Here is a 19407-nt window from a genome sequence, read left to right as displayed (position 1 = left end):
ATCCTCGGAAACACATGCCCCCGTGTACGTAGCACTTTCGCTCATTATCCTTGGGACTATAGCAAGGAGATGGTTTACGCCTTTGGTGTCTTGTAATAAATACTTTCCTTTACTTCATCATAGATTTAACTGTAAAATACCTTTGAACTTTGTTAAGTGTGTTCTTTGTTACATAGAAGTGTGTTAATTATTATATAGATATTAATACGATAGACTTGTTTCGCTGTTCAAAGTTGTCCGCTAGAACACTGTCCAGTCTCTGTGCACGTGGTGACTTACCTGTGCCACGCTTGAAAGCCTTTCTGGGGTACATTAGATCTAGAGCTCAGACACCCAGACTGATATTTCATATTGTCTTTTTTTGTTTCTCTTACACAAGGATGTGTGATTTTAGAAATATTTCTTAGAACTGCAGCAAATGCGGACTGTGGTCACAGGATTTAGTAAGCGATAGTGGATTGTACACCTAGGACCTAGGATGATATGTAATAAATTAAATATGTGGCCTGTACTAAAACTGGAAGTTTCCGAAGTCGATCATATGCTTGGAATATCGTGAGCGATGCAAGAGTTTGTATGATACGCTGCTTGATATTTACACAAAACAAATGCATTTAACACTGTGTAATGTCACTGTTCTTAATTTATAGTAGATTATCACTGACAAGTATGTCTCAGTATATGTTTTTGAAAGGTTGAATTCACTAAAATCACGGCGAAATCTATTAAACGGTATGAGACACCGACTACTGGTATCGTGTGTTCAGTTGGAATATGTGCATATAGCGGATGTACACAGACTTTACACCCGGCAAGGAAATAATAGAGCGAGTACACTCGCACTAAAAGTGACTTCGGGCTTATATGATTACAGTATGTGAAAGGTCTATGTTAAGTCCCATTTAATAGGCACCCCCATAATTTTCACAGTTTTTAAACCCCTGCATGTATATTGGTCAAATACAGCATGCTTACTGTATCCAAAATTCAATGGTAATGTCAACATTCCTAAAGCCAATTAGATTTGGAGACTTTGAAGAAGTTTGAATTCAACAATGAATCACAACAACAAGTTTTCTGACTTGAATCTACGTCAAATATCAAAAATAGAAGAATGAAACCCATTTAAATTTACATATGACTACTAACCATTTGGTCTGTAAGAGTAAATATTGAGTACAGGGGTGACTTTAGATCTGTATCGAACACACTGGTTTGTTTTGGGTAGTTCAGTTGGCATGCACTCTTCTCCTTTACGACTATCTTCGGAAGATTTGGATCAGCAGATTCCTAGAACAAAACATGTATTTTAAATCAACATAATCAGAGTCTTTGCAGCTTTTATGAATTAAATACAAAACATAACACTTCAGACTTGTTGCACAAAATCAACATTGCGCCAATATGTTCAAAAATCAATTTGGTGAAAAAATTTGACTTGCCAAAATAAGTACACTTACGGCTTAAAGTGAATAGAGGACTCCACAAAATCAATCCAGATCAGAAACATTCTACAGTGAACCTGTGATAATCCAGACCCTGAAAAACTCCCAATTTGGACAGAAATGCTTAGGGACCAATTTTATTATCGCCTAACTAGACTGAATTTTGTTGTCCAGAAAATTGACCATCCGGACAGTTTTATTAAAGATGCAAGTGTCCAGATTATGGAGGGTCCACTGCATGACAGTTCCCATCCTAAATGAGGATGTTGATAAATTGTGACAGAATGATGGGTACACAACAGCATAACAATAGCATATTCTAGGCCCAGTTTCATGAACATTCCTTAACTTTAAATTTTCCATAGGAAAGCATTACATATTTTAAGGAAGGCTCCTTAATTTCAGATTTTTCCCTTAAATTCTGTAATCCTTTCCTATGGGAAACTTCAAGTTAAAGAATACTTTACAGTTAGGAATGTTCATGAAACTGGGTCCTGGTCTATAATTATTAATAGTAATGACACCAATAACTGTTTTACTAAATAGTCAAATGTATATTCATTGGTTAAACAAGTGTTTACCTGGCTGTGTCCACAGCGAGAAGAGGCTGGGATCTTATCAGGCAGACAATTCGGGATGATTTCTGACGAACGCTCCTGTTCCCCGGTTCGGTTTCTCACCAACACATGGTCCAGACTCCCATAGGTCCCATTGTTAGGGGCAGGCGTTATATCCATTAATTCTGGAAACAAAAACGTCCATCACAACCTAAGATAAGTTATGTTTTGGTGCATACACAACACCCAACCTGCCCAATAGATTAGTTTATGCACCATAATAGAACTCAATAAAAACATGATACAGTACACAATATATACCACGTACATATCCACTAAATAAACTAATCTTACAGCGATTTTAACACCTTTAATTTAATACTTGAAATATGAAAATTATTTTTGTGAAGATTAAAGATGCTCCACCACTGACCAATGGTATTATTTCTCTATCAAAAACAGGAGCAGGCAAATTCATATTTTTCTTCAGTTATAAAAGTTACTTGCTTTACACCATTACTATCATTTTAAATTTGAAGTTCCAGGAATCATGCATTATAGTAAAACTTCGACATAAATATCAGAGTAGTTAGGTAAGAGTGCTTAAACCATAAATAGCTAAGTTTGATAAGGACCAGCGAAATACTTTGAATTTAATAGCATCTTTGAGTTCCTGTTGAAGAGTTTCATTTTATGAATTGATCAATATGTGTGAATGGAAGAATTACAGACGATACCAACATTACCTGACATGAGATTGTACAACTCTATATTCTCAAATGGACCAATTGTCAAATTCTGTTTGAAAGCCGGGCCATGTGCCAGAAATAAAGCCTGCAAGCAAAGAAAATCATCACCAAGTGATATTATCAAACCCAGAGAAGAATATTATGCTACAACATGTACATCACACCAGTATATATCCATAGTTAACTTTTGCCTTAAATCAATAAGATTTACACCTTTTCAATTGTTTAATGCTTAACAAAATAGATTTGAATGTCTAAGAACACCTCCTAACAAAGGATGATGCTATGTGTTTTGAAGATGCCTTGTGACAGGAAGTCATGGAATGGGACATGATAAAAGGACAAAAATTGACATTAAACCATTTTTTCTCACATGGTTTACAGATAATGAGTTTGAGAGTACTATCTGGACTTATGGTTCAGTTCCTCGATTTTAATAACATCTTTAATCTGAATTAATACATAATTTCAAATTATATACATGTGTATTATAAGGGGCAGCGGTGGCCGAGTGGTTAAAATATCCTGACATATTACCACAAGCCCTTCACCTCTGGGTTGCGAGTTTGAATTTTAAGTGAGACAGTTGCCAAGTACTGACTACTGATAACTGGTTTTTCTCCAGTACTCCGGCTTTGCGCAACCACCTAAACCTGGTACATCTTTAAATGACCCTGGTTATAAATAAGATTTTAACCAAACAAATCAAACCACAAGAAAACTTACATGCATCGACCTGAAGATGTTATCCCAACCGTGGTTTCCTCCGTCACAACCAGAGTAATAGCTACTCCTGTTATAGGGGAAAATGACTATGGTATAGTACAAATAACAACTTAGTTCACAAAAGTTCATAACCACATCGCTCTTATATAGTGATAGGCCCATGGGCCTTACCAGTCATGTGATTATTGGTACAATACAACATGGTCATAACACATGAGCTAATAATACTTTACTCTTTTCAGTGACTGATTGTTTTATTGAGTTTAAATATAAACTTTATTTATTTTACATCGACTATGAACAAGTTATACATCTTATGCAAATCACTCTCTATGGCCCTGACGTAAGTACGCGAGGGATCTTAGAGTGGGGAGGAAACCGGAGTGCCCAGAGAAAACCCATATGATCGGTCTGGTGACCCCTAATCTTTTCACGTCCATGCCGGGGATCGAACCCCAGCCTGCTAGCTGAAAGGCAAGTGGTTTATTTTCTACACCATCCGATCACCCTTTATTGTGTTTATTGGTATGATGCTTAAAATATTAACTAAAATTTTATTCATTGAAGGAACCACATAATATTAGTAATCAATAGTCAATATATAAACAATAAGTCTTAAACATTTGTTAATTATGCAAAAAGTCAGAAAAATGTTTTTCTTTTAGTAACATGCAATTTCAAAATTAAAACTTACCAAAAACTGAAGTTTATCATGGTAATTAAAGTAAATATGAACAAAGAACTGCTGTATTCACAATAAATTGGAACTAATACTTACGTAGATACGAGCCATCGGTCAGCCATGTCCAGAAGGATGTCCCCTACACGAGGATTGTTGAGGTAGTGGAACCGTTTCGGTACAGTATCCTTAGTGAAGACTTTCATCACCGATGTGTTACACATCAACTTATCTACCAGGCTATCTACAGGTACAGCTGTAAAAGACAGCAGAAAATGGAACTCATCAGACTTTTTTCATTCAATTTATGGGGTTACAATACATCGTTTGATAAAGTCTCAATCGAGTATCTGGGAATCCTTAAAGAATTCCCACCATTAAATCCAATGAATAAGGATACATCTAATTCTGAGATATTGTTTATATGCAGTCATCAGAACATCTTTCAACTTTCAATTTTTCTTTGTTGTAACATTTAACTTCCAATTTGTAACATTTATTTTACGATTTGTAACATTCAACTTACGATTTTTTGTTTGTTGTATCATTTAACATACAATTTTTGTAATTTTTGTTTGTTGTATTATTTAACACACAATTTTTGTTTTTTGTTCATTGTAACACTTAACATACAATTTTTGTTTGTTGTTACATTTAACTTACGATTTTTGTTTGTTGTATCATTTAACATACAATTTTTGTAATTTTTGTTTGTTGTATTATTTAACACACAATTTTTGTTTTTTGTTCATTGTAACACTTAACATACAATTTTTGTGTTCATTGTAACACTTAACATACAATTTTTGTTTGTTGTAACATTTAACTTACGATTTTTGTTTGTTGTAATATTTTTCCGTGGACCGCTGTATTGTGTCTCGATACGTCCAAACGTTCCACTAGATATAAGAACTTCCTTTGTGTTGAGGTACTTAGACAAGTCCACAATCTGGGAACAGGAGGTGTCATCGAACCCTGTACATAAATCATTCAGTTAACATTGATAAACCGTCCACTAATTAGTACACTAAATGACTCTTTCTCAAGTTGTTTCTATTTAACTGACCACAGTCCTTGACCATAGGTATTGGACCATGTTTTGAAATGTTTTTTCATACTGCACATCAACAGCAAGGGTGAGGTCAAAGGAGCAGCACAACTAAACTAGCAGAGCCCAGTTCCACTAACATTCCTTAACTTTAAGGAATTTTTTAAAAGTTTAAATTTATCATAGCAAAGCATTAGAGACATTGATGGAAATATCTCAAGTTGAGAAATTCCTTAAAGTTTGGAATGTTTATGAAACTTGGTCCAGGTATTTAAAAATTCAAATTAATATTCAAAACATATCCTTGATTTTTTGTTCCAACAATCTTGTTCGTCATCAAATTTGTTTCATACCTATATAAATCTTTTATACATTATGAAATAATCGCATGATGAAAACTAACAGATCTGGAGAAGACCTGGACAATCACTTGTTTCTAGTGCCTCTTACCATGATCAGCAATAATTATGATATTAACACAGTTGTGTAGATCCCGCTGGTACAGGCCATCCATCAGTCTGCCCACCATCATATCCATGGTCTGGAGGCGACTGTTCACCTACAGTCAGACATTTTATTATAGACAAACAACAAACTGTACATGGGTAGCATTCAAATCTAAATGCATAGTCATCTGGATTTAAACTTCCTATTACAACTATAGAAAGTTCTCACCAAGCAATATCAAATTCCTGAAAATAAAGAAATAAAAGAATACTGGTTATTTTCATAGGTAAATTTTTTTGCAGTTGAGTCTTAAAGATGCTCACAAAATCAGATTGTTTGTTGTATTATTTAACATACAATTTTTGTTTTTTTTTGTTCATTGTAACACTTAACATACAATTTTTGTTTGTTGTTACATTTAACTTACGATTTTTGTTTGTTGTATCATTTAACATACAATTTTTGTAATTTTTGTTTGTTGTATTATTTAACACACAATTTTTGTTTTTTGTTCATTGTAACACTTAACATACAATTTTTGTTTTCCGTTATAACACTTACCATACAATTTTTGTTTGTTGTTACATTTAACTTACGATTTTTGTTTGTTGTAATATTTTTCCGTGGACCGCTGTATTGTGTCTCGATACGTCCAAACGTTCCACTAGATATAAGAACTTCCTTTGTGTTGAGGTACTTAGACAAGTCCACAATCTGGGAACAGGAGGTGTCATCGAACCCTGTACATAAATCATTCAGTTAACATTGATAAACCGTCAATTAATTAGTACACTAAATGACTCTTTCTCAAGTTGTCTCTATTTAACTGACCACAGTCCTTGACCATAGGTATTGGACCATGTTTTGAAATGTTTTTTCATACTGCACATCAACAGCAAGGGTGAGGTCAAAGGAGCAGCACAACTAAACTAGCAGAGCCCAGTTCCACTAACATTCCTTAACTTAAGGAAATTTTTAAAAGTTAAAATTTATCATAGCAAAGCATTAGAGACATTGATGGAAATATCTCAAGTTGAGAAATTCCTTAAAGTTTGGAATGTTTATGAAACTTGGTCCAGGTATTTAAAAATTCAAATTAATATTCAAAACATATCCTTGATTTTTTGTTCCAACAATCTTGTTCGTCATTGAATTTGTTTAATACCTATATAAATCTTTTATACATTATGAAATAATCGCATGATGAAAACTAACAGATCTGGAGAAGACCTGGACAATCACTTGTTCTATTGCCTCTTACCGTGATCAGCGATAATTATGATATTAACACAGTTGTGTAGATCCCGCTGGTACAGGCCATCCATCAGTCTGCCCACCATCATATCCATGGTCTGGAGGCGACTGTTCACCTACAGTCAGACAATTTATTATAGACAAACAACAAACTGTACATGGGTAGCATTCAAATCTAAATGCATAGTCATCTGGATTTAAACTTCCTATTACAACTATAGAAAGTTCACCAAGCAATATCAAATTCCTGAAAATAAAGAAATAAAAGAATACTGGTTATTTTCATAGGTAAATTTTTTTGCAGTTGAGTCTTAAAGATGCTCCACCTCTGACAAAAGGTATTTTTTCAGTATCAAAAGCAGAAGCAGACATTTAGTATTTTTCTTTAGTTACAAAAGTTACTTACTTTACACCATAACCACCATTGAAAAATTTGAGCTCCCAATTTTAATTCAAGTTAAAAATATGAAAAATAATTAATTGCATCCCGAAAAAAATCTGTGGCACTACAGTTTGTATATCCTTTATATGGAATGAAGTACTGATTGTGCATGCACCAAAGGCAAAACAAATTATCTTATATTATTTTTTGTGTTAATTAGACATATATATATACACGATTAAACACCAATTATTGTTCAAATGATAAATATCATTTATGCTCTGTCAGCGATGGAGCATCTTTAAGATTTTAATGTTAGTAAATCAAAATTTTGATATTCAACTTTGAGATCATTCAAAATTCAACCATGCATTGCTTAGTATTTTAAGGGCCAAATTTTTACAACTATGTCCACGAAACTCGTTGTATGCTACTTTTTGATGCTTATGAACTTGTTAAACTTGATATGCCAGAAACTGCAATACAATTTGTTTTAGACTCTGTAAAAACAATGTGATGCATTGCTTTACATCACTGAAGAGCAGTCTAAAGATGTATAAGTTAACAATTCTGTGGAGAGATGGGAAGCATACAGAACTGAACATTTTGATCTATGTAATTGAGGAATAGATAAACTTACTAGATCACTCTCGGGTCCCTGTTGATGACCAGCATGGTCTGGCTCGTCAAAGTACAGTGTGACCATGTCAGGTTTCTGCTCCTCGGGAAGACTTAGCCAGTCTAGAACTTCAGACACACGTTCTGGGTAGCCTGCTGACCTGTGTCATGATATTTATGTATCCATATTAACAGGTTGATAACCTATGAGTGTGACTGCAAGCCACAAAGGCTTATGAAAAACATGTGTCTAGTGGTCAATACAGGTTCATCTTTCATGTTCATGAAAACGTTTGATATATAATGAAAACATCAATCTGTACAAATTCCAATAAAGGATGGTTTTGTTAATATTTAAAAAATTCAGAACTGAACAAACAGTTCAATACAGTGAGGAAACTGCTTGATTCATTGAAGTTATAATCATAGAGGTTACAATATGGACATATGATGGTTACTTACGGTTTGTAAGGTTTCCAATAGTCAGGATAAGTTCCTACAAATTATTAAGACAGTCAATTAAAATATATACAAGTACTAAAAACAAATTTTCAAATCCACACAATGAATAGTTTGAAAAGTAATATCTAAACCCTTTAAATATATGCTAATCCCTGAAGCATTCTTGATCAAAGTATTCAGTTTATATTTAGCGAATCACGGACGACTTCACAAAAAGCAATATACAAAGACTGTTTTGTCATCCTGAAGACAGATGTGTTTCTCTCTGGATGAATGAGAATATAGACATAAAGTCAATCTTACCAGAAATGTTGACATCTGATCCAGGCCAAAAGTAGGTAGCCGTTTTCTTATTCTGTTTCTTTGCCGTTATCCAAATCTAAACAACAATTTTTGTGTATTGGGTAATGAATTGTGAATGACTTTTACAGATTCCCCCCCTTTTTAGTACTTTATGTTTGCTTGCTAAACACATTCAAAGATCATAAGACTCAGGCATCTGAAAAAACGCACATCAATATGGATTATCACTAATATTATCATTATCCTTTGTTTAAAGATGCTCCATCGCCGACTGAGCACAAATAATATTCATCATTTACTGGTAAACATAATAAGTGTATATATAAAATCAATTTTAATACATGTAACTGTCAATTTTTATTCTTTTGTCAATTGATATATGTATATTAGATAAAATTCATTAAGATGTGTTTATATTTTTCCATATAATTATGGACGAGCTCTTTTGCCTCCTGTGATAATCTTTGATATCCATTATTAATAATACATGTGAAATAAATGATAATTCATATTGTATATTTTATGTCGATCACTGGAAGAGTGTTATCGACTCTAAATAAAGTCTATTATTATTATTATTTATATTCGAAGATCTATCAGACTCAGCATCCTTCAGCATCTTTTAATTAATCATCACTTACTAAATAAAGGCAGCTGTTATACAGTACTACTTTGCCAATAGGGAAAAAATTAAACAATAAAATTTACATTTTTTTCTTCTACCCAAGTTTTCAGGTAACATACTTACCGGTTCACCTCCCCACCAGCGAGGGTCATACTTGGTCCAGCTGCCGAGGGTAAAGTACTTCCCAATATGTTCGTCGTACATCTTGTTGGAGATAATTCCATGTGACTCCGGATACAAACCCTGGTTTATGTACATAATACGTTATAGATCCATATTCATGGAATCTTTCAGAAATTTTCATTTGAAATAAAAAATATTTCAGAAATTATCTACTCTTTTTCATAGAAATATAGATGATTCTGGCCAAATTTGGGGAACATTTCATATATAGCTGATTCAAAAAGCTTTACCTCGTAATCCATAAATTAATACTTACTCTGGCCCACTACCAAGGTTGTTTCTGACACTTACATGAAAAATTTGTCAGAGCGAATAGGAAATACTATAAGAGTATTGTATATTGCGGTGGGACTAAGATATTTCAAGGTTATACAGCACCAAACTCTTTATCATAAAAATGCTATATTTTTCATTTCCAATTCCCCCACTGCGTTTCGTGATCTAAAATAACAATTTTTAGACCCAAATAAATTAAGAGAATCAACTGTTTAAGATGCCATCTGTGGCAATGAATAAATGCTACAGGGCGACACACTAGCACACAAGTAAATAATGTCCATGGACGAAATGCAGGCACAGTAATTACATAGGAAACATAAGATGACTCATGCCATTAAAATTAACATTTTATTTAATTCAATTCAATTGTTCAGAAGGTGATGATAAGTATAGTATTTATGGTAAGCTAATAACTTGAAAAATCAAAGTTTGACTGTTTTTTAATATTAGCTAATTAAAATTAATGATGTATACATACTGTGACGATGGTGTAGTGGTTTGGGAAGGTTACGGTGGGGAAGGTGGCTCTCATGTAAGGCGTGTGCACCCCACATTCACGCAGCTTATGTATCACAGGGGTAAGGTTCCTCTGAATGTAATCGGCACGGAATCCATCCAGGGATATCAACAACATTGGCACCTTCCTTTAGTGTAAAATAGTTGTAGTTAAGATAGTACACATCAACTAAGATATAAGTGCCATCACTATATTTTCCCTTGTTCTAAATTTACATTTGGGGAAACTGACATCCATCAGAAAGCCCCTTACCTCATGAAATTGACCCTTAGCTAAAGTATATGACAAGTGACCCTACAAATCCCTGTATACTCATTTTCACTGAAATCAGACAATTTTAAAAATTTTGACTCCTACAGGGGCTACTGTGCTATTTTGATATTTGGATTTGAAGACTTCTACAAAACCATGAACATTGTATTCGATGGCTCCAAAATCACTGTACCTGGTTCTACCAATTTTCACAAAGATTGAACAATTTTTTATATTTTGACCCCTTTAGGGGCCACTGCAGCCATTTTGGATTTCCAGGCCTCTTCAAAACTAAAGCCATGATATTCAGTGTCCTCAAAAATCCCTGTTTATCAATTTTCACTAAAATCAGAAGATTTTTAAGTTTTAAAACTTTTTTGGGCAATTGCTAACATTTTGGATTTCTTGCAAAAAAAATTGTTACTGGTTTAATGCTACATGACTCTTTCTATTACTAGGCTTTGTCTCTCCGACTAAAGTCAGTGTTCTGTTGCCGTTCAAACCCCTATTTCCACATTTTTGAGTAAATCTCCGGAAACCAATTATGAACGGACAGACAGACATATATCTGGCATCCTGCAAAAAAGATAAGAATGGTTTCCTACGGTTGGTCAATATTACACAATGCACACATTTTTACACATACCCAGTACACTGACTAGTGCTGCGGTCACTACAGGTCAGATCTGACCAGTGGAGAACTAGATCCTCGACTGACCACAACTGTGTAGCCAGGTAGGTCCTCAGCCTGACTGTCTTGGCAACATCTAACTCGGAGAAAAACTCCAGTCCTGTCAGCAACTCCACATCACGTATCCTAGCAACGTGTTGGGCGAGGTATTCTTCATCTGGCTGGGAATGAAACAAAACATGGTTAAGATACCAAAGCACATCCTCAAACTAAGAAACAAGAAATCAATTGTGGATGGACAAACAGACAGACAAATGGATACAGTGATTACTACAGGCCTTCCACATTTCTGATGAAGGGCTGTTTGCCTTATTTTCAATGTTACCCAGTTTTAGTGTTTCTATGATGAGTGTCATCCTAAAGGTTAGAGAAAAACTCTTTCTATTGTAGGGGAACTTGACGGGGTCAATCATCGGAGAGTAGACAGCTCAATCAGTAGAGCATCTGACTAGTGTTCGGAGGTATAAGTTTGACCACTACATTTTCTCCTCTCCCATTACAAACCCGGCACCCAACAAAATACCCACAGTGGCAGTATAAGAGTCTTGTGTGTCTACGAGGGCAAAGACTTTGAGAAAAGAGAGAGGAGTGCTTAGGAACTGGACTGGGTCAAGTTGACGACCACGTAGCTCAATCAGTAGAGCATTCGACTATAGTGTTCAGAGGTCCTGGGTTCGAGCCCCAGTCTGGCTGCTACATTTTCTCTTCTCCAGTAACAATGCACTGAAGATCACTATCCAAAATCCTTACCAGACAGTTGGGCTCCCTATCAAAGTGGGGCAGGATGAAAGTCAATGTGTCCAGCTGGTCAACACCACACGACGATACATTTACAGACGGCTCCGAACACCGAACAAGAATGGCATAGTAATGTGTTGGTATGGCAACAGTTTTCTCAACGTCTGCAAATCTGCAAAGGGAGATAAATCATACTGTGAACAACATTTATAATCATTCAGTTCAACTTTTAATTCATTCACCCCTAAAAAATCATAATGAACAGTTCCAGCCTTTGTATCTGAAGAATCCAAATGAGTCTTCAGGGGTGAATGAGTTAATGTGTTCGCAGATGTAAAAGTTTTCAAGAAACTTTTTAACTATCTCTACCATTCTATGTCATTATAGCAAAGGAGATTTAAACCTAATAGAAGTTTAGTCTGCTAACAAAATGCAAATCTCTATTCGATAGACTTCATTCTTACAACTAATTTCCAAATCTTCAATTTTTACTTTTTGTATACATAAACTAAGAAACAATTCTTGGTTTTACAATATAGCACAAATTATCCAACCATAAAAATAAATATCAATAGTATATAAAAAATTTACTTTACATATTTGTACTGTATCTGAAAAAAATTACACAAAATACGACCAGCTATTGTATACCTCGTGTTGTTGATGATCCCCTCGTAAAGTCCATCAGAATTATGGTCAAACGCTGGTCCAGTGGTCACTTGGATTCCGTGGGAATGTCTGTTGTAATCATTGATCAATCTCCACATATATTTCCAGATACCTAAAGATGGTTACCATCATGAAAAACTTTCACAAATTTCACAATTAAAATAAATTCACAATGATTATCTTTAAAAAAACAAAATGAATAGGAATTCTTATCAATTTTTAAATCCACAAAAATGAATCTTACTTAATTAAAGCATGAGAAAACAACAGTGTTGTGAAATTAAGAAGAAAATCCACTATAGGAAGAAATAAACTGCCAACAAAACTGACCAAAGTGTTGAATTTTGCAAATTGTATGTGCAAACATTTTGCATTGTAGTTATTTTTGTGAAAAATATGCTTGTTATCATTTTGCAACAAAGTTTCATATATTTCATATATAAAATATTACTTGGAATCATTGGGGGGGGGATAGGAGGGGGAGAGAGATTCACATAATTTAGTTGAATAAATTTCACTCACACTTAAATTTTCACGTTTAAAGTAACTAAACCACAGTTAAGAGATAAGACCTATGTAATGCTATGAAAATCATCATCCTCACAAAACAAATGCTGTACTAACCCCAACTTAAAATGGAGGAAAGAAGCAATACACAATATATCTATGTGTAGACTTACCTGTATAGAACCCTGTGTACATAGGCACAGCGTTGGTATGTAATCTGCTCTCTGTCTCTAATGCATCAAACCCTGTCAACATCAGATCATTTAAGTTGAAATGTACAGTTTTTATTTTTATTTTTAAATCTGACAAGCTCTAACAATTGTCCTATTGCCAGATGGTAAGTAGCCATGTCTTGCACTCACAACCTCACACTCGCCCTCATACCCATTTTCTTTTTTCAATTTCTTTAACCACTCAGTCACCATGGCCTCGAAGGTCCTCTGGAACATACCTGGATTGTACAGGAACCTCTGTGTGATGTTGCCTTGGTAACTGTCACATGATCCCTTTGGTACTCTGTTGTCTTTCAGTGTGCATGTAGTGTCCGTCAAACTCACATTCTAAAACAAGAGGCCCATGGGCCTTAATGGTCATCTGACTCATGGCACAAAACAATAGTCACAGTATAGCGTAAATGTTAACAATTAATATAAGCAATACAAAGAACACATTAGTTTAAAATGCAAGTTTCTGAAATAGCTAAAGGTCATTTGTTGAACAAACTTGGTAGCCCTTCATCTTAGTATGCTGTAGGCTAAATATCAAGTCTCTAGGCCTTTTAGTTATTCACAAGAAGTTATTTTTAAAAGATTTCAGCTTATTTGACTCCTGAGAAGTTGAAAAATTGTCAAGATCATTCATTTGAATAATTTGTTTCACACATGTTCCACGATATATATGGTTGTAATCCATTCAAGGATTAAGGAGGAGTCAGATTTTAAAGCCAAATTTCAGCTCCCATTTTGGACCCTCGCCATTCTATCCACATGGGTCTTACCTCGGTCCTTTATAAATATGATTGTCCTAACCTAATGACTAATGATGTTTCATGACAAATATGGTTGTAATCCACTCAAAGGTTAACAAGGATTAGGATTTTGTCCCTAAGAGTTAAATCTAGCTTATTTACATATAATATTATTGTCTTCCCCCATGGATGTTTCACACCAATTATGGTTATTATTCACTCAAGGGTTAAGGAGGAGTAGGATTTTAAGGCCAAATTTTATCAAAGTTCCCCTTCTGAGCCCCACCCCTCTATCCTCAGGGGCTGAACCTGACTCGTTTATTTAAAATATGATTTTCCTTCCCCAAAGATGTTTCGCATCAGATATGGTTGTTATCCACTCAAGGGTTAAGGAGGAGTAGGATTTTAAAGCCAAATTTCATCAAAGTTCTCCCTTCTGAGCCTCGACTCTCTGCCCCCAGGGGTTAAACCTAACTCGTTCCTTTCAAATATGATTGTCTTTCTTCAATGTTGTTTCACACCAAATATAGATGTAATCCACGCAAGGGTTTCAGATTGAAACCCATATAGACCAATATAGCTGTTTTGAGATAGTAAAATGGCATTGTTGTAGTACAATTGGTCTTACAGTTACTTTATGATAATTGTGATGTAATACAGTCACACTAAAATATGACATCACAATTACTGGAAGGTGGGACTAATCGTACTCAAATGACATCATTTGACCATCTTGAAACCCATGTATTGACAAGAGTATAACTTGATTTGCCCTCTTCTGCTCCTAGAATATAAGTTGATTTGTAGCTCTTTTGCTTCTGGAAGCTCTTCTGTCTATATGCTGGAAGATTTTCTGAGAAGACTTCTCTTCTTAGAAGAACACAAAGCAAGTCGAGCTCAGGCACAGGTTATAACATAGTACCGTTCATTCCCTCTCAAGGTCCCTTGAAAGATCATTTTAATCAGTATAACCATGTTTAACTATAATTGTTCAATACCTGTTCACTGTTGAGGGTGAAGGAGGTCCACACAGGTGTATTGAACAGCCTGCTGTAACCAGTCCTAAACTCTCTCTGTTTCAATTCACACATCTGTAGGCCGATGTGACTAGTAGCTGGAACACCGAACTCAGGAATGTAACTCTTCTCTGGACGGCCAGGGGAACTTGTCATTAAGTTCTGTCAAAGAATAATCAATATCAAACAAGCATACACATTAGGCACCAGGGTAATAAAACAGTCTTAGATTTAACTTTTTATAACGTCATCTGTGATTGACTAAGTCTAAAGTACAGACTAATTTAGACTTAAAACTGTTTCATGTTCTTGGGGCCAGGACATTGAAAGAAAGCCAGAGAAAGCATTTCATTTCAGAATATCAGCATCTAATCACAGGAAGTTATTTGCTGGAAATTATCAATGATTTCTCAAAATTTAACAAGCAGATATATCTTCATTACATTAATTTATAACAATTCAATTAATTAAGAGTTAAGAATTAAAGAATCTTTTTAGTGGTTCTATCGTTCAGTAGGGCATTGACCTCTGGAATGCATCGCTAAACCTGAAAGTTTGGAAATTGAATATAGTTTTTTTTTTCTTCAGAAATATTTTATCAAAGATGCTCCACCGCTGACAAATGGTAATTTTTCCCTATAAAAAACAGGAGCAGATGATTTAGCATTTTTCTTCAGTTATAAAAGTTACTTACTTTACACCATTACCACCATTGAAAAGTTTGAGCTTCTAATTTTACTTCAAGATAAAAATATCAAAAATCATTAATTGCATCCCGAAAAAATTCCGTGGCACTATGTCCTATATTGAATGCAGTAATGATTGCGCATGCACCGAAAGTAAAATACACTGTAAATTATTTTGAATTACTTTTTGTGTTAATAAGACATATGTATATATGATTAAACACCAATTATTGATCTAATGATTGGTATCATTTATGCTCTGTCGGCGGTGGAGCATCTTTAACAATACAAATAGAAAGAAAATTACAAAGTATTGTTAAAGAATTAGACAACAGGCACAATGCCTATATCAGTCTTCTTCTTGAATATAGTTTATATCAGTCTTCTTCTTGAATATAGTTTAAAGTCTGACAGATCAAACATATACAGTAAAACTACATTTACCAAGTCACTACAGCCACAGAGAGGACTACTGGGCCCCAGAGAGGCAGTGCTACAGGGAGAACTTTTGATCGACGTTGTTGTAGGTGTTGGTCTTGTTGGAGGTGTCCTCAGCATATCGTCCAGTGTCCCTGTCGTACCATTGTTAGGACTTGGCTTGATATGTAGTAGATCTGCAAGGAGAATGAAATGTGAAATGTAGCTGGAATTCTTCAATACCTTCTTGTGTAACAGTAATCATTACAGTAAAGACAATATTTATAACGACTACAGTAAATTTTTATAATGTTTAATGCCAGGAAATATGTTCAATTGTAAAAATTGTAAAACATTTGAATATGCTTTCCTCCATGAGATAAAACAGGGCTGCATTCAGCATTGGACAGGATAGTATGGACATGAGTAACATGGCAGATCATAATAATAACGTTTGTATACAATTTTGTGGAGATTTTTTTTTCAAAATCTTAACTTCTGGAGTTCTAATTAACCCGTATTTGAAAGTTTCATGGAGATTTATTTTCACTATTGCTTATCGCTTGCAAAAATTTGCAAAACTTAATCCTACCGGTACATGAAAATAAGTTGAAATACAGTAAACATAGCGTGCTGTAAGCCAATCAAAAAGTGATATATCATGATCTGAGAGCATCATATTTTCTACATACATACAGATATTGCATGTTCATACAATATCTACTACCCACCTGACATCATGTTGTAGAGTTCTATATTTTCAAACGGTTTGGTGGTGTAATTCACCTTAAATCCTGGTCCATGAGCCAAAAACAAGGCCTGAAAATTGATAAGAGAGTCATTCTTGGTATTTTCATATCTATTATCTTTCACTTAAGTATTTCACATGTCACAGAAATTTAAATAGCATTAAATTATTTTTAGATTGTTTTTAATAGAGAAATCCTCTTTCTATTAAAAAATATAGAGTAGGTTCTTTGTGACCCCTACATCTAATAATGAAAGAAAACCAAATAATGCTTAATCTTTAAATTTTGAATTTGTAGCTGAAAAAGTAATATTACAAAGCCACCTACCTGCATGCTTTTGTACAAGTTGTCATAGCCATGGTTTCCTTGTAAACAGAAAGAGCTTTTCTTCCTAAAAAAAAGGTGTAAGTATGCATCATGATAAAATAAAACACAGTAAAAACCATATTCTATTGAAAAATCGTTAAATCAGAATAAAGTTAAACATGTTCAATCAACAGATAAAGAACAGTATATTAGTACTACATTATTGTTATTAAAGTAGGATATGAAGATGTAATAAGCACAGAAGTATAGCCAGAGTTAGGACAACAGAACATTGAAGAGTCTTTCTAAGGTCGAAGTAGTTGAGGCAAGTTTTGGTGCAGCCTTTGGTTCCTTAAGGAAAATTACACTAAATCAATAACTGAATTACCTGGATACGGTCCACTTGGCCTGCAAGTCCAGGATGATGTCTCCTATACGTGGATTGTTGAAGTAGTGGTGGCGGACAGGGGTGTCTCGTCGTGAGAAAGCATGGTAATGGCCACTCTTACACTCGAGACTCTTCAGCAGGGCAGCCTCAGTCATCGCTGTCACCAACAAAAATTGAATAAAAGTTACAGCTAAGACTACAATGGGTGTTACTTTCTTATAGTATATACATATATATATATTAAGCAATACTAATAACATGCACTAATAATGTAGGATTTGGTATAGTGCAGTCTGTAGTTTTTAATTACAATGTTTCCACATACAGTCACACCTGGTCAACAGCAAAATGGTCTTTTACACAGGTCAAATTGTGTTGAAATTGGTCATTTCGGACAATGAGAACTAGTTTCAGAAAAGTCAAGTTTGATTAGTTTAACATCCTAATAACAGTCAGGGTAAAGGCGTGCCAGGTTTGTTGGTGAAGGAAAGCCGGAGTACCTAGAGAAGATTGACCAGAGGTCAGGACCTGGCAACTATTCCAAATGGGATTCAACCAGCTGGTCCAAATAGAGAGGTGGCTGCTAAGACAGATTTTTACCTTATCACTTAACATACACGCTCTTGTGGATAATATGTATCTACCTGTTTCATTTCTGATCACAATGGTTTTCTTGCCAACATTCTTTGTGTAGAAGTTTTTATGAACTCGACCAATGGTGCCGTCGAACACCAGGACCTCTCTGGTGTTTATATAGCTACTTAGCTCCACTTTACGATCACAGGACGTGGCTTCCATCCCTGTTTCAGAGAGAAACAAATCCCTGTATACTGTAAATGCACATTTTGCATGCAATCTTAGAGGAGGTTTTTTATTTCATCAAAATGCAATCTTAATTTTGATTTTCTATAGTGCTTCTAATGTGAAAACACCTCCTTGTAACAGTTTAACATTTCTACTACAAATTACCAGTACAATTTTAAGTTTTCACTAGCTATATTAATGGAATCTCTTTCCTAATAATGTAAGAAGTTCAACAGAAGATCTTGTGTATGTGGTGTCAAAAGAATTGATAATACATTTTGTAAGATTACTGTAAACCAACTTGCTTTTGCAGCTACTAAATTTCACGATTTTCATTTCAAAACATTTTTGAGGAAATTAAGTTTTGTGGATTCAAAATCAAAATAAGAATGGAAATGCTTTTTCTTTAATTCTGCAAGAATATCATGGAAGATATCAATTCATGGAAATAAACTTTTGCAGATTTACCTTGATCCAAAGTTCATGAAAATAAATTGCACACGAAAGAAAGTTGTTTTACAGTAACCATACAGACTTGTATCACTTACCATGGTCAGCCAGGATGATGAGGTTTACACAGTTATGAATGTCACGGCTATACAGCCCTTCCATCAGCTTTGCTATTACATTGTCCACCCTTGCCAGCATGGAGTCTACCTGGGGAAATACACAACCAACTTGACAAACAAATGAGTATTGTATCACTTGAGGGATTAATGTCAGAACAGAGTATTCATTCCGAAACTTCAAATCACTAATATTAATGCCAAAATTATGCCATTGCTGGACTGAAGTCCACTCATTGACACAGATTGTCAGTTCAATGGCATCACTGGAAAGTTTAGACAAGTGTAAAGGTGAAACTAGCAAACAGCAAAACAAGACTGTAACGATAACTAAGCATCATTTTTTGTCATTTTTACAGTAAAACATATTTATAATG

The 19407-nt window shown here is 34.7% G+C and overlaps 1 protein-coding gene across 1 annotated transcript in view; it reads right to left on the bottom strand.

Moving 5' to 3' along the window:
- LOC138325134 (uncharacterized) overlaps positions 1 to 19407 on the bottom strand; it is a 67582-nt gene that overhangs the window by 25327 nt on the left and 22848 nt on the right. The window contains exons 9-32 of the mRNA XM_069270582.1: positions 19013 to 19121; positions 18305 to 18460; positions 17661 to 17817; positions 17294 to 17357; positions 16949 to 17036; positions 16245 to 16414; positions 15097 to 15276; positions 13583 to 13691; positions 13305 to 13376; positions 12607 to 12736; positions 11968 to 12127; positions 11173 to 11378; positions 10236 to 10401; positions 9419 to 9538; positions 8671 to 8746; positions 8368 to 8401; positions 7928 to 8066; positions 6913 to 7021; positions 6248 to 6391; positions 4256 to 4412; positions 3478 to 3544; positions 2749 to 2836; positions 2027 to 2187; positions 1150 to 1290 (exon numbers count right to left, since the gene is read on the bottom strand). Coding sequence (XP_069126683.1) covers positions 1150 to 1290; positions 2027 to 2187; positions 2749 to 2836; positions 3478 to 3544; positions 4256 to 4412; positions 6248 to 6391; positions 6913 to 7021; positions 7928 to 8066; positions 8368 to 8401; positions 8671 to 8746; positions 9419 to 9538; positions 10236 to 10401; positions 11173 to 11378; positions 11968 to 12127; positions 12607 to 12736; positions 13305 to 13376; positions 13583 to 13691; positions 15097 to 15276; positions 16245 to 16414; positions 16949 to 17036; positions 17294 to 17357; positions 17661 to 17817; positions 18305 to 18460; positions 19013 to 19121 — 3003 coding nt within the window. The remainder of the gene's footprint in view (positions 1 to 1149; positions 1291 to 2026; positions 2188 to 2748; positions 2837 to 3477; positions 3545 to 4255; positions 4413 to 6247; positions 6392 to 6912; positions 7022 to 7927; positions 8067 to 8367; positions 8402 to 8670; positions 8747 to 9418; positions 9539 to 10235; positions 10402 to 11172; positions 11379 to 11967; positions 12128 to 12606; positions 12737 to 13304; positions 13377 to 13582; positions 13692 to 15096; positions 15277 to 16244; positions 16415 to 16948; positions 17037 to 17293; positions 17358 to 17660; positions 17818 to 18304; positions 18461 to 19012; positions 19122 to 19407) is intronic.

This window comes from Argopecten irradians, chromosome 6 (assembly GCF_041381155.1).
Source record: "Argopecten irradians isolate NY chromosome 6, Ai_NY, whole genome shotgun sequence".
Lineage (NCBI taxonomy): Eukaryota > Metazoa > Mollusca > Bivalvia > Pectinida > Pectinidae > Argopecten > Argopecten irradians.
This window is presented reverse-complemented; position numbering and strand designations above follow the sequence as displayed.